The sequence below is a fragment of the Emydura macquarii genome, unplaced genomic scaffold (genome assembly GCF_026122565.2).
Source record: "Emydura macquarii macquarii isolate MOO-44397 ecotype Brisbane River unplaced genomic scaffold, CSIRO-AGI_Emac_v2 contig_1230, whole genome shotgun sequence".
Taxonomy (NCBI): Eukaryota; Metazoa; Chordata; order Testudines; family Chelidae; genus Emydura; species Emydura macquarii.
Window position 1 is genome coordinate 2,159,810 of NW_027131367.1, and position 13,769 is coordinate 2,173,578.

Consider the following 13,769-nt stretch of genomic DNA (forward strand, 5'->3'; position numbering starts at 1 on the left):
TTTCCTAATGTTACAGTGCTTTTCCCTGTAGGAAATTGCTGTAGTTTGCTGAATTTTATGCAATTGCATTTGGGAAAGCAAGGGTCTGAGCAATCACAAATTGGAGGTCAGGTGTCATACTATAAAACATCTTGAGAGGGTAAAGTGCAATGATGGAGAGAGTCAGGCACCCCTCAGACTCAGTAGCTTCTGCTCCTAGAATACTCTTGAAAATATATAGGGCTAACCTTTAAAACACTGTCATTTTCCTTCCCACCTGCCATATGAGGCCCCGATTCAGGAAAGCATTCGTATTCAGAAAGGCACTTAAGCATGCACTGAAGTAATGTAGATTTTATAGATTCCAAGACCAGATCATCTGGTCTGGACTCTTGTATATAGCACAGGCCACAGAACTTCCACAAAACAATTCCTGGAGCAGATCTATCAGAAAACCATCCAGTCTTGATTTAAAAATTGTCAGTGATGGAGAATCCACCACGACTCATGGTAAATTGTACCTATGGTTAAATAATCTCACCATTAAAAATGTACACCTTAGAATCATAGAATATTAGTGTTGGAAGGGACCTCAGGAGGTATCTAGTCCAATCCCCTGCTCAAAGCAGGACTAACCTCAGCTAAATCATCCCAGCCTGGGCTTTGTCAAGCCGCAACTTAAAAACCTCTAGGGATGGACATTCCACCTCCTCCCTAGGTAACTCAGTCCAGTGCTTCACCACCCGCCTTATTTCCAGTCTGAATTTTTCTAGCTCATGGCTCATGTTAGAACTTTCTCTGCCCATTATTAAATATTTGTTTCCCATGTACACACTGACAGACTGTAATCAGATCACCTCCTCACCTTCTCTTTGGTAAGCCAAGTAGATTGAGGTCTTTGAGTTTATCACTGTAAAGCATATTTTCTAATCCTTTAATCATTTTCGTGGCTCTTCTCTGAACCCGCTCCAATTTATCATCAGCATCCTTCTTGATGAACCCACTCCAATTTATCAGGGCTTTCCTGAATCAGGGCTTGAATGCTTAGGATGACATGTATGTGAGACATTGTCTGATCTCACACCAGTCAAGTAAAGTCAATGGAGTTACTGACTTACATCAATATGACTGAGTTGAGAATCTGCCCCAGTACCATGTGGCCACAGACTCTAAAGCATTGAAAGTGCCCTCTGGTTCTGCAAATGGCTGCACCACATCAAGAGTCTCTTAGATAGTTTCCTTTCACCTCTGTGGGGCTCCACAGAACTTGCCTTTCAGGACTCCAAGGCTTACCGTGACTTTCAGAATAATCAAATGCTTTCCACCTTTTAAATGATCCTGCACCAAAGCACTGTTTCTGTTGTCCATACATTTCCATGTAAAATAAATGAGGACAAAAACTGTCAGCTTGCATGTCAACTGTGATCCAATTAAAACAATTTTTAGGTAGTGTAAGGAGAAGCAGCAGATCTGCAAGAATAAAGTCACCATGCAGGGGAAAATGAAGATTAGTGTACAGAGCTTTTAGAAATTAATTACCTCTCAATGAACATTAATTATCACACTTTTGACCCTGCAATGCAGCATAATTAAGCCTATGCTAATCTTAATTATTTTCTAATATTATTTTATCGGTGTAAATTAGGGAACATAAGAAATCAGTAGGGTGAAAATATTTTAAATTAGAAAGGTTAATGATTGCACTGTGAATATCTTAAAACATCTATTTCTTTTATTTTTAATTGCGCAACTTGGTTTTGTTGAAATCCTGGTGATCAAAACTTCTTCACTTAGCCATGCTGCAAAGCTGAGATTCAGCACAGAAAGCAGTGGAGCCATGTAAACCAAGCTAACAAAGATGCTTTCCCACCTTTTGAACCACTGGGAGAATACCTTTTGGGGGCAAGTTGCATATCGTGGCGGAGCAAGTACTTTCTTTCCACACTAGCTGCACGTTCCTGCTACAGAGACAAAAATGCAGACATGGATCTTAGGTAGTTAGAATAACTGTGTAAAAACAGCTCCCCAAGTTAGGTGTCTCCAGCAAACAGTTAATTAATTCAGCATAAGTGGCAAATGACAGCTAGAGAACAGAACGTGAATGTGCACAGGAACAAAAATAGGATTGAGGTGTGAAATTAGCTAATGCGATTCCAAAGTGCCTCTTTGTTAATCCTTGTTTGATAATGTTCAGTTTTAGCTGTTTAATTCTTCTTCACAGTTGTACATCTGTTATTCCAACTGATTCTCTTGTTTGTAGCAGATACAAAGGGTAAAGCTACAGCATTAGAATACGAGTGTAGGCTGTATTTCCACCAATCTCATCCCTACTGCTTTACATTCTTATTCTCCAAATCAGTACTTCTAAAAACGTATGTTTGTTCCTAGAGCAAACATATTAGGAGTCAGGACTGCCGGGTTCTAGGCTTGTCTCGGCACCGTTATGCCCTGTTATTTTACAGAGTCAACAAGTGAGACGGGAAATCGTCGGATACTCGCGCACAAGCTGGAATTTAAATTCCGTCTTTTGTCTCGAATATCCGGGAACAACATTTCTACAACAACACTGTAAACAACAAGTCGCTTAATGACAGGGTGCCTTAACTTATCCATCTGTCAAATGGGAGTAATAATTCCCTGCTCACAGGCGGGTTGTAAAGCATGTTGAGATCCACTGCTGAGAGGTGTAAGAGAGACAAAACGTGGTTAAAGTAAAAATGGAAATGACAAAACAGAATAGTTCTTATTACCCAGCATGACTCTAATTGTCACTCAAGGGAGATATTTTCTGGCAAAATCAATTTATTCTTTCCAGAGGACAAAGAGGGTTTCGGAATGAATGGCAGATTAAGTGCACACATGGTATATATTATGGTATACAGCAGAAACCTGTGAAATGAAAAGGCCTCCTGTACCAAAGCTTTTCTGAGCAGGTCTGTTACTTGTAGCTGCTCTCCACTGCAGAGGTGTCCGCTCTTCTCAGAAATAGATTTTGGTTTGGGGCATAGGAAATGTCTCCCTCTTAACAGATCTATTCTTTGATTAGATCAAGTTTCTACTGCCTTTTTGTACTCGGGAAGTTTGTTATTCCTTTCTCAGAGGCACATTTAAACTTCCTCCCAGTATTTATCTGTATTTTGGTTTGAGGCACAGAGTTATTACTCTGCAGTTCCCTTCCTTTAACAGGAGTTTAAGTAGATGCTGCTGCCTATAACATATACCGTCTCTCCCTTTCATGTGTGTTTGGTTTCTTTTTTACATGTGCCACTTAGCTGCAAGCTATTTATTTTCAGCAAGTGTGTTTCTCTCCTGTGGCTCATCTCCCCCTGTTTTTTTCACCAAGCATTTATTATCCATCTTGCCTTTCCAGTAGCATTTGCAACCGACAGATGCTGAGGATGGTTTATGGAAAGAATTCCTTGTAGACATTTATCTTAACTAATTAGGTGTTTTTAGGAGGAGAATAACAATGATTCTTCCTTTCTGAAATGGACTTCCTCCTTTACTGTGGTGTGTAATTATTCCCAAAAGCTGATCTTTGAATAGAGCTCGTTGTGCTGCCACGAAGGAAGCCCATATTTGTGTCTTGCTGCCCAGGCTGAGTTTGGAGGATTCAGGCCTTCCCGAGGCTTCAGAGACTGAGCGTCGGCCCGAGCCACAACTTCAAAGTGCTGTTTGCACAGCAACTTTTAAAGCACTAGTGCGAACCCTGCTAACCCAAGACATAAACGCTGTGTAGACATACGCCTTCTGTCCCAGCTGGAGGTTCAGTTCTGCCTCCAAGTGACTGTAGAACTGCAGGATTAATACCCTGCCAGGGGAGGGAGAATGCATGAAAATCCCAAATGAAATTGGTTTGTGATCAGGGTAAAGGAGGGAGGAGATTCCTGAAACCCTAGGAGAGCCTGGGTCAGCAGAAGGCCCTTTGACGGTGGCTAGTGGGTACATCTGTGCTGCAATAAAAGACCCACAGCATGGCCACAGTTGGCTCGGGTCAGCTGACTTGGGCTCATGGGGGCTGTGGGGCTAAAAATTGCAGTGTAGACATTCAAGCCTGGGATGGAGTGCAGGCTCGGAGACTCCCCACCCCACCCCAGGGTCTCAGAACCTGGGCTCCAGCCCACGTTCGAATGTCTGCACTGCAACATTTAGTTCCCCAGCCTGAGCCCCACGTGCCTAGTGCATTGGACCCGGGCTCAGGGACTCCGTGGCCCGGGTGTTTTATTGCAGTGTAGAAGTAGCCGGCATTTCCTGGTTTAGGCTGTGGACTTTGGAGGCTCTTCACCCTGTCAGCCTGGTTGATGTGTGTGCTTTGTCCCTAGGATATCCCCACTGGAGCTGACAGCTGTGTGACCAGCCTGTCGTGTGACTCTCACCGCTCATTGATCGTGGCAGGGCTCGGTGATGGCTCCATCCGTGTCTATGACAGGAGGATGGCTCTGAGTGAATGGTAACTAACTGCAGCGTTCCCTCCCACACACTGCAGTCCAGTGACTGTCTCTGAATCTCCCTGGGCTCGTGTCTTAAAGGCTCCAAGTTAGCAATGCGCTTATCAGCTGTCACCTTGGCCTCAGTAACTAAAATGTGTCACTGAAGGAGTTTGTAATGTTTCAGTGAGTTCTTCACAGCCTTCGTTACAGCACACACGTGCCCAAAGTCGCTCATTCCTGTTGTCCCACCTCGGCAGCGCTGCTGCAGCCTGTTGGTCCAGGGGTTTTCTCAGCCGGCTCAGAGATCTGTGTTGCTTGCCTGCCTAGTGACAAGGACCATGTCCTGCCTCATTAGGCCCCCAAATTCGTTAACAAAGCCCAGATGTGTGAGAAGGAAGGGCCCTTTTCTTCCACTCGATGATTTCAACCAGCAGGACTCAGAAGGTCACCAGCTATAGCTGCTGCTGCAGATGGTAGAGGAGCTCATTGGGCCGCCTCAGATTTCCTCTGTCTTCCTTCCAAAAGTTTCCCCTTTCTCTGCTTGGTCCTCAGCCGCGTCATGACCTACCGGGAGCACACAGCCTGGGTCGTGAAAGCATATTTGCAGAAACATCCTGAAGGCAACATCATGAGTGTCAGGTAAAATGGCCTTGAAGGTTTGAGACATTTTCCTCTCCCTTTAAATCGGTCACTGATATTTCAACACCTAAGAAGGTAAAGCTCTGCCCTTTCCCATTTGGGCTCAGCAGTTAACTCCTGCTCCAAAACTTGGTGGGGGAAGGGAGGAAGAAGCCTACCTGGAAGTGTATGAGGGTGTTCTAAAAGACATTGTATGCTCTGCTTTGGCTCCCTTGTTGTAAATGCCTTGTGGGGGTCAGGTGTGACAGAACAAAAAGGGAGGACGCTCCCTCTGCATCCTCTGGGCACATTTCTGTGCTGGATTACTTCACCGTCTAGAAATTTTCTACACATAAATCCTTTCCTGCCGTTCAGTAAATACTGTGTGGAGAGCAGCTGATATTTATTTGCCTGTTAAAGGGACAGCAGAATACAATTTACTGTCACAAAGCCGCACTTCGTCCACAGAGATTCTCCTCTTTCTTGTTTACAGAATGAGAACAGAACATAATTCTCTGGGATGTAATGCTTTCCCGAGGCAGGGGAGAGAGTAGTAAAATTTATCACAATTTTTAGGAAGGGGCTTAAGTGGCACAGCTGCCAGATTTGTAGTGCTCCCATGTTAGCGTGTGTAATCTTCCTCAGCAACCCCAGGGAGCTCGGCCTGCATCTCTGCCTTGCATGTCTTTGTCTGAAGGAACATACATTTGCTTCCTCTCCTTCACACCCTCCACAGCAGTGTCATAAAGACAGGAGAAAATGTTGTACTTGAATGGGCATCTCTGATCCCCCATCCCAGAGAACTGGACTCTGGTCAAACAAGCCATCCTGCAGTTCATTTCCTCTCCAGAAAGGAATGCCTTCTGGCTTTGAATGACTACAGCATCCAGGAAGAGTGGTTTTTATAAAAGAATGCTCACCAGCAACTGGTTCCAGTGGAACTATTTCCTGAAACACCTCAGACATTTGCAGTTCTAACCAGTGAAGCCATAAAGGATCTGGATCAACAAGCATGAGAGAATTGACCATTTTAACCCGATCACCAAGGAAGCTCACTCATACGGCTGAAGGGATTATGACACCTAGGCTGCACATTCATCGGGTGCTTTGTTCAGCCGAGAGCTAGTGCCCATATTCTCTAGTAGCCCTTTATGGATTCTTATTCCAAAACCTGAACATTCCACGTTCATAGAGAAATGCAGGAGCGAGGCCCAGCGCGCTGTGCCTTAGACTCACTTCCTAACTGTGCGGAATGGTTGGAAAAACACATCCCTGGGGCTGATGGCAGTATGTCAGGGTACAGAGAGCCCCCATGTGCCCAAAACTGGACTAGCTTTAATAACCCCTCTGCTTAAGGAATAGTCAGCAATCCATGAGTTTTTGAATTTTCATCTAATCTCATTATTTGGGTCTGGGTCTAGTTCCTTGAAAACGCCAGCCCCAGCTTGTGTAGATTGATCTCTCTCTGACGGTTCAGACATCTTTAGGTAAACACCATGGTTCAGAAGCAGTTTTGTTAAAGGTGGTCAGTGTCTTTCTAACTGCTGCTGGTTTAGATCTCTGTCTCTATTGGTTTATCACTGGGCCCCTCAGCAGCACTAGACCTGTTGGAGTTTGAGATCCTCATGCTAGTCAGAACCTGTTGTAGTTCAGGTGAGGCTGCAGGGCAGTTTAAATCTTGCTTATCTCATCACTTGGTGTCTGCTTCATTGGGTCAGAGCAGCCATGAATCTTTTCCATGTCACTGCTCTACCCTGTATGCCGTATCTAGGGCCAGTAGCTTCCCCTGGATCAAGCCATAGAAGGTAGAAGCTGAATTTGGTAGTTGTATATGAGCTTTCTGTCTAACCATCATCAGTGTATTTTGGCTCTACTGATTGCATGAGAGAGATCAAATATTTGATGTTTCATCATTTAACTTGAACCTTCCTAAAAGCAAACATTCTTATTGAGGTCTCAGAACTCCTTCCCTGACAATTCCTGTAGACAAAGACCCCCTTCTTCCAGAATTACAACCGTGAGGAAAGTGCTGGCCCCATTCTGTCTTTGGAAAACCACTTGCACTTTATTGCAAAATCCCCTTTAGACAGATGTACAGTCTTGTTAGCGGAAAGACTTGAGTATCTTGTGAGCGCTTTTGTTTGGCAAGGTTGGACTGTAGAACTATTTCCAAAGCTTCAATTGCAGTTTACCCATGCCACCTTCTGATAAGCGCTTCAGAATCACAGAATCTTACTCCCATTTTCAAGACTTTACATTGGCTTCCAGTAAACTCAAGTATTGAGTTTTAATTCTTTTATTGACATGTAATGCTTTGAGTGAATGTACTGTGTATCATTGTTCAATCTCTTTTGGATTATATTCTCAGTCTTCCTTTAAAATCCAAATGAGCCTGCAGCTTAATTTGCCCTGAACTTAATTTCATGACAGTGGTTGTTCCAGTTTGCTGTACTTCCGTAAGTAATCTGTGGCGTACCCTTTCTTTAATAGTTAGAAACTGCCAGGCTTAGGAGACTGAAGGAAATGTGTTTGCTGCTGCTTGCAGTTAGTTGTTAATTCTGTTGTTTCCATTGCAGCTATATGTGGCTTGATGACTACTTGAAAGGGCACTTCACAAATTTGTGATTGTGGTAGAAGGGTTGACTTCTAGTCTCGAATAGAATAACTTCAGCCCATTGGACTTCGGATACAGGCTCCTGGGAGTTTCTTCCTTGTCTCTTCCCCCTTCTTTCACTTAGATTAACCAACAAATCCCATCCTAAAGCACAGGCGAGCGTGTGATGCGTTATCAAGAACTTCAGTACCAGAGTGTGAGGGAATGGTAGAAAAAGATGCACCCTCTTCGGTTCTAGTAAACTTGATTCTAATGGCGCATTTCCAATGCTCGCATTCCTACAAGTAATTCTTTATCTTTGAAAGATGCTGTGCCTAACAAGCACAGTATCTTCCCCATGCCACTATCCATATCCCCACTCGCTCGCCCCAGTAAGTAAATAATCAATAGGACTGACGGGTGACTTGGACGTTAATCTATGTTTGCTGACACCTGCTCCAAAGAGTATTCTGAACAGCAGGGGCTTATGGACCAGAGTCCAAATAACTGGCGTAATGGGCAGTTCCATAGGAGCCCCTCAGATGACTGACTGTTGATGGAATGTATCGTTCACACTGGCAGAAGGAAAAGGAACTTGGGCCTCGTACACAGCGTGTTGTGTGTGTGCGATGTACCAAGGAAAGCGCTGATATCCTGTCGATGGGGATGGGAGAAGATGATAACAGCCACTCTTTGGGGCAGAGAATGTGCTTTCCTTCGTGCACAGCACCCAGTGTACTATGGATGCTACTGGAAACAAATTATGATCGGGCGGGTAAGGTCCCAGTGATGGATGTAGACGGGAGGGGTGGTGCTGGGTTGACTCTTCCTCCACTGTAGTACTTTGCAGTCAGGTGACTGGCCTGTTCTCTGGGGCTTTGGAGTCTGCACTTTCTTCAGGACAGAGTCTAATGCTGTGAAACTCCTCTGTTGATAGCGTGAATGGAGACGTCCGTTTCTTCGACCCCAGGATGCCAGAGTCTGTGAAGGTCCTTCAGATAGTCAAAGGGCTGACAGCCCTGGACATTCACCCACAGGCCAATCTGTTTGCATGGTAGGTTCTGACCCCATCCCACCTCCTCTGTGGAGCAAAGAGAGAAGAAATCCGTCATTACAAATACCTTTCATATCTCTTTTTTCCCTTTGCTATGACCAGTGCAACTTCATTCCCAGGTTTGCAATTCAGGTATTTTAACCCTTTCGTGTGTTCTTGAAACCTTTGCACTGGTGACTCAATGTGATGGTGCGGGGTATTGCCAGTTCACAATTTGTCAGACTCTCTCCTCAAAGGCAGCAGGGTATGGTTGGGCTGAAAGGGGGCACCAGAATCCACTTCATGCAAATGGTGCCATGGTAGCTGTGGGAGAACCGCCTTCAGGGAATATGCACTTGTATTGGCTCTGTTTATTTTCCATCTTGAATTTACAGCATAACAGGTGAAAGCTCAGTTTGAGCCTGTTTGTAAATCTCTCTGTGCTGGGCTGCTGAGCATGGATTAAAACCAATCTCTCTGCTTATAAGAACTCTCGGTACACACTTTTGCTTTATAAAATGACTCCTGTCTCCATAGTCAAGCGGTAATGAGTAGCAAACCCTTTATGTATAAATAAATAGCATTGTCAGAATGTGGCGAGAACGTGATCCTCTCTCTTCCCTTCCAGTGGCTCAATGAATCAGTTCACTGCCATCTACAATGGAAATGGAGAGCTGATCAACAATATCAAATACTATGATGGATTTATGGGACAGAGAGTCGGAGCCATCAGCTGCCTGGCTTTCCATCCTCATTGGGTCTGTATTTTCTTTTTAAAACTTGGACTTTTTTTGCAATTCTGAGTGAATGTCTGTGTAAAAGGGGCTAAAGACAGCCCGTGCGCAAGTGGGCACTGAAGTCTTGCCCAGCACAGGTCTATGGGTGCTCCTGAGTTCTTAACCTGCAGCTGTATATATAACACTGTATTATGATATATAGTACTGTAGTGCGGTGCTGGGTGCTGTGCAGTCGAAAAAAACTGCTGAAAAAATTAGAGTCCCTGCACAATGTAAAACGTGAGCTGTTAAAATTCAGACCAGAACAGGACGGAGAGAGGTCTTGCAGGGGGACTGTGTCACAGAGCAGGTGGCTGTGCTGTAGTCTTTGGAAAGGGGGATGAGGGTGGCTGGCAGTTGTTTAATTAGGAGGTGTTGCACACTTGCAGAATGACATGAGATGTCTGGAGCTGGGAATAGGTGAGGGAGATGGAGGGAATAGCAGAAAGTAGCTTGAATGAGGCATAGGGAGCAAGTGAAGATGGGGGCAGAGTCCTGTTAGAACCTGGAAGGTCAGGACACAAGTAGTTTACATGTCATGAGAAAAGAGCCAGGCAACTGATAAAGGGCCTGAAGAAGTGGAGAGCTGTGGACAGAGCTGGGGGAGAGGTGAGCTGTGATGTGACGTGTTACTGGCCATCTGACTAGGGGGCAGGGACACAAGGTGGTTGTTTCTTGGGGTTGCTGATCGGTTATGTGTGTTTTACATCCTGAGGAGGAAGGCAATCGAAGGGGAGCGCGTGCATCTCAGTCTGCTGCTCCTTTCCCTTGGGAAATCACCCTGCAAACACCTGGTGATTTGCTGTCCTTGGGTGTGGGGGATGAGGAGAGGGGTTAGCAATTCCGAAAAATGTGCCTCCTTTAAAATAAGCAAACAAAGAAACGCTCTAGTCCTGATCTCTTCCAAGCCTGGAGTTCTCCTGGGGCTCTCAACAGACAGTGTGCTAGTTTTCAATCCAGAGCATTGTAACAAACACATTTCTGGTCATTGAGAAAAATCATGCAAGAAGTTGGCAGCTAATGGCCACCCGAAACAGTGCCATACAGCGTGCCGACAGCCAGGATAGGTGGAGGAAACACTGTCAGAGCTACCTGGGCAGACCCAGCTGGGATTTCCCTCGTATCTGACCAGCATTGCTCAGAATGCAGCGCTACACCCCCTTGAGTGATGTGTAGCTTGTAGCCAAGTTGCTTTGCCTCTTTCTTTTCTCCCCCGCCGCCCCATGACTCCTGCATATTTCACTTGTTTGCTCTCCCTCCCACAGCCTCACCTGGCCGTTGGAAGCAATGACTACTACATCTCAGTGTACTCGGTGGAAAAGCGGATCAGATAACAGCAGCCTCATCGGAGACAGGGAGAGTGCCAGCAGGCAGGGCCGTGTCTCACCTGTAATGTACATAGTGAAATGATCAACTTGAATGTTTAGTGTTGGCTGCTGCTGCTGCACCCCATAACTTGAACCTTTTTTTTTCCGTCTGACTTAGCTACTGATAATTTTAAGAGGTGGAAAGAGAGACAATCTCCTATTTTCTTTCCAGCTGTAACCTCTACAAACGACCGAAAAGGAACATTTCTTTTTTGTTTTCAGTGGACGTTTCTCTGTTACAAACATGGTTCCAAGGCTCCAGAGACTGGATGAGACAATACCTTTGTGAGAGGCTTTTTATTTTAGACTTTGTTTCGTGGGAGCGTAGGTAACGTACGGAAGGAAGTCAGGACTCGCCTACAGCTCCATGCTTTCTCATCCTACCAAGTGACCCCCTCCGCCTACCCTGTGCCAAAGAGCAGCCCCTCTGGCTGGGAACAGGATCCCAGCTGGCTGCCTGCCTGCCTGCAGAACATCACACCTGGTCTTGAGCAATCTGTGTGTAACTGAGCAAAGGGAGACAGGAAATGGTATGCTGTGTTTGCTGTGGATGAGCAAGCAGACGAGCATGCATAGCAGCAGGGAGGAGTGGGGCTCCCGAGAGGGAAGGGGGTTGCAAGTGAGGAGAATAGTACCCGGCTGGCACACTGACATGCCATAAAGTTCGGCATCCAAATGGAGGAGAAACAAGAAAATGAGCAACATTCTCATTGCCCTAAGTGAGTCACTAATGTAACTGCATTCTGTTCATGGGCACATGCGTATGTCAATGCACGTGAGTGGGGTGTGAGACTTCGCTGTCTCATTCACTGCATTGTTTCAGGAGTCACTGTCCTTTTGCTCACAGCAAACCCCAAAAGCACATGAGATGTCCTGGCAACTCTGCACAGACAGAGAGGGGGATTCCTGGCTCATTGTACCCCTGCTTTACACCATAGGCATTAATTTTGCTCTGAAAGTGCGAATATTCTGCTAGCTAATGGAGGTGAATATTTTCTCACACATGTGACTGTATGCGCCCAGCTGTATACATGTGCATTTGAATGCACTTTGGTCTATCAGCATCCGGGCATATTCATATGTGTCCGTATGAACCCAGGCAGATATGCATTGCATTGGCACATTCATGTGTGTCTACACATCTGGGCATATACTTGTATCTTCTGATCACAAAAGAATCACTGCCATCCTGGAGAGAGGGGGCTGACAGCAGATCATTCTGCCTGGTGCAAGACAATTTTGTCCCCGATCTCCAGGGAAAGCCGATACCCTCTCCCACTCCCCTCACCCCTGTCTGTAATGAAGATTCCTGTCCCTTGGCATCCAGAATGTGTCTGGAGATTGATTTGGGGAAGGAGGAGGCAAAGCTGAAGGGAGGATTTCCCCAGTAAAGCACTGTCTAGATGTGAATAAGCTGGGCGAGAAGAACAAAACCTTGTGAAGTAACACAGTGATGATGCTAAGCGATCCAGATCTAAGAAACGCTCTCAGTGCTGGCATCACGGTTACTCACAGGCCAGCAGAGGTGCCTAATGAATTCTGCCAGTGATGAGGCTGACAACGACAATAGTGTTAATGAGAAAAGAAAAGAACAGCGTTGTTGCTTTTTGTTGTGGGCTGGGCAGCAGCTTCACCTCCCCCCCGAGCTCGGCTGGGGATGACTGACCTGTCACTGCGCATAACATGCCAGATCATTTTGCTTCCTGAGACGCTCGTTCAGCAGCCCGGCAATGCTGTGGCATCAGAACCACTCGGGTGTTTTTTCCCGGATCCTTTTGTGCTCTGCCATTAGAAGTCAAGTAGTAAAACGCTGCTGTCTGCAAATCTCAAAGTACTCCCGCTGCAAGGTTGCTTGAGCTGTGACGACTGAGGCAGGTACCAAAGCCTGGGGCACTTTCCCCACCCGCAAGCACAATCGCAGTCTTCTGTTCGCTGTGGCGGACCGCAGGCCACCTCGCAGGATGCTGAATCGAAGGCTGTGGAAGGAAATCTGGAGGAGTTTGTTTTACCTAAAACTCTGTGTTTTTCTAATATGTGGGCTACCAAAAGTTAATGATGGGCTAAAAAATGTTGCCTCTGTTGGTGGCCCACTGAGCTGCTGTTATACACAGATTTACTTGCCCCAGTGTCTGTCGTGGTGGTGCCCAGTCTCAACCCTCTGATTACCATGCCTGTCCCTCTGCATATGGCTAGGAGCTCAGGGACTGGCCAATGATGGGCTTGCTGGCAGAGACTGGGATTTGCAGATAACTGACTAACATGCACGCTTTACAAACAAACCATAGATTTTTAACCTCGATCAGTGGATTTGTTTAAAGAACAAGAAATACCTGGCAAAATGCAAAGGTGCATCGTGGGAAGCTGCTTTATCTTCACACCAGCATTCCCTGAGCGCCCTCCCAGCCTGGGCTGCCAGGAGTATGGTTTTTAACTGACTTGGCCTGTTTAGCTCTGATCTAAGCATGTGTGTGTGTCTGGGCTCTGTTTTCACAGGTCTGATGAAAAAATTCAATCATGAAGTTTAACCAAGGCTCTAAAGATCATCCTACCTAAAAGTTCACTTATCTCTATTTATTTTACAAAAATAAAAAAAGATATTAAAAAAATAAACTACGAGATTGTAATGTGAGAGTAAAATAATTACAAACAATAAATGGTTAATAAAATATAAATGCAGAAACAGCCTGTGGTCAGGTCGTTTTCTTGTAACAAAGGGAAGGAGGCAGCATTGTCCAGTACTGGGAGCCGGAAAACAGGCTGGGTAGGGAGGGGAGAAATCATATAAATCATGGACATGTAGGACTGCAACGACCTTGATAGGTGAACTAGTCCAGTCCCCTGCACTGGGCAGAACTAAGTATAGACCATCCCTGACAGGTGTTCGTCTAACCTGTTCATAAAAACCTCCAATGACTGGGAGTCCATAACCTCCCTAGGTAATTTGTTCAAGGGCTTAGCTACCCTTCCAGTTAG

The 13,769-nt window shown here is 45.6% G+C and overlaps 1 protein-coding gene across 10 annotated transcripts in view; it reads left to right on the plus strand.

The window, feature by feature from the left end:
* RPTOR (regulatory associated protein of MTOR complex 1) overlaps positions 1–13,471 on the plus strand; it is a 257,671-nt gene extending 244,200 nt beyond the window's left edge. For 8 of the 10 annotated variants that reach the window (XM_067547239.1, XM_067547232.1, XM_067547234.1 and 5 more), the window contains 6 exons: positions 4,302–4,429; positions 4,962–5,048; positions 8,558–8,674; positions 8,777–8,806; positions 9,282–9,411; positions 10,695–13,471. In XM_067547239.1, the coding sequence (XP_067403340.1) occupies positions 4,302–4,429; positions 4,962–5,048; positions 8,558–8,674; positions 8,777–8,806; positions 9,282–9,411; positions 10,695–10,763 (561 nt within the window). In that variant the 3' untranslated portion in view covers positions 10,764–13,471. The remainder of the gene's footprint in view (positions 1–4,301; positions 4,430–4,961; positions 5,049–8,557; positions 8,675–8,776; positions 8,807–9,281; positions 9,412–10,694) is intronic. The other 2 variants (XM_067547233.1, XM_067547235.1) reach the window with 1 other exon arrangement.
* The last annotated feature ends 298 nt before the right edge of the window (positions 13,472–13,769 follow it).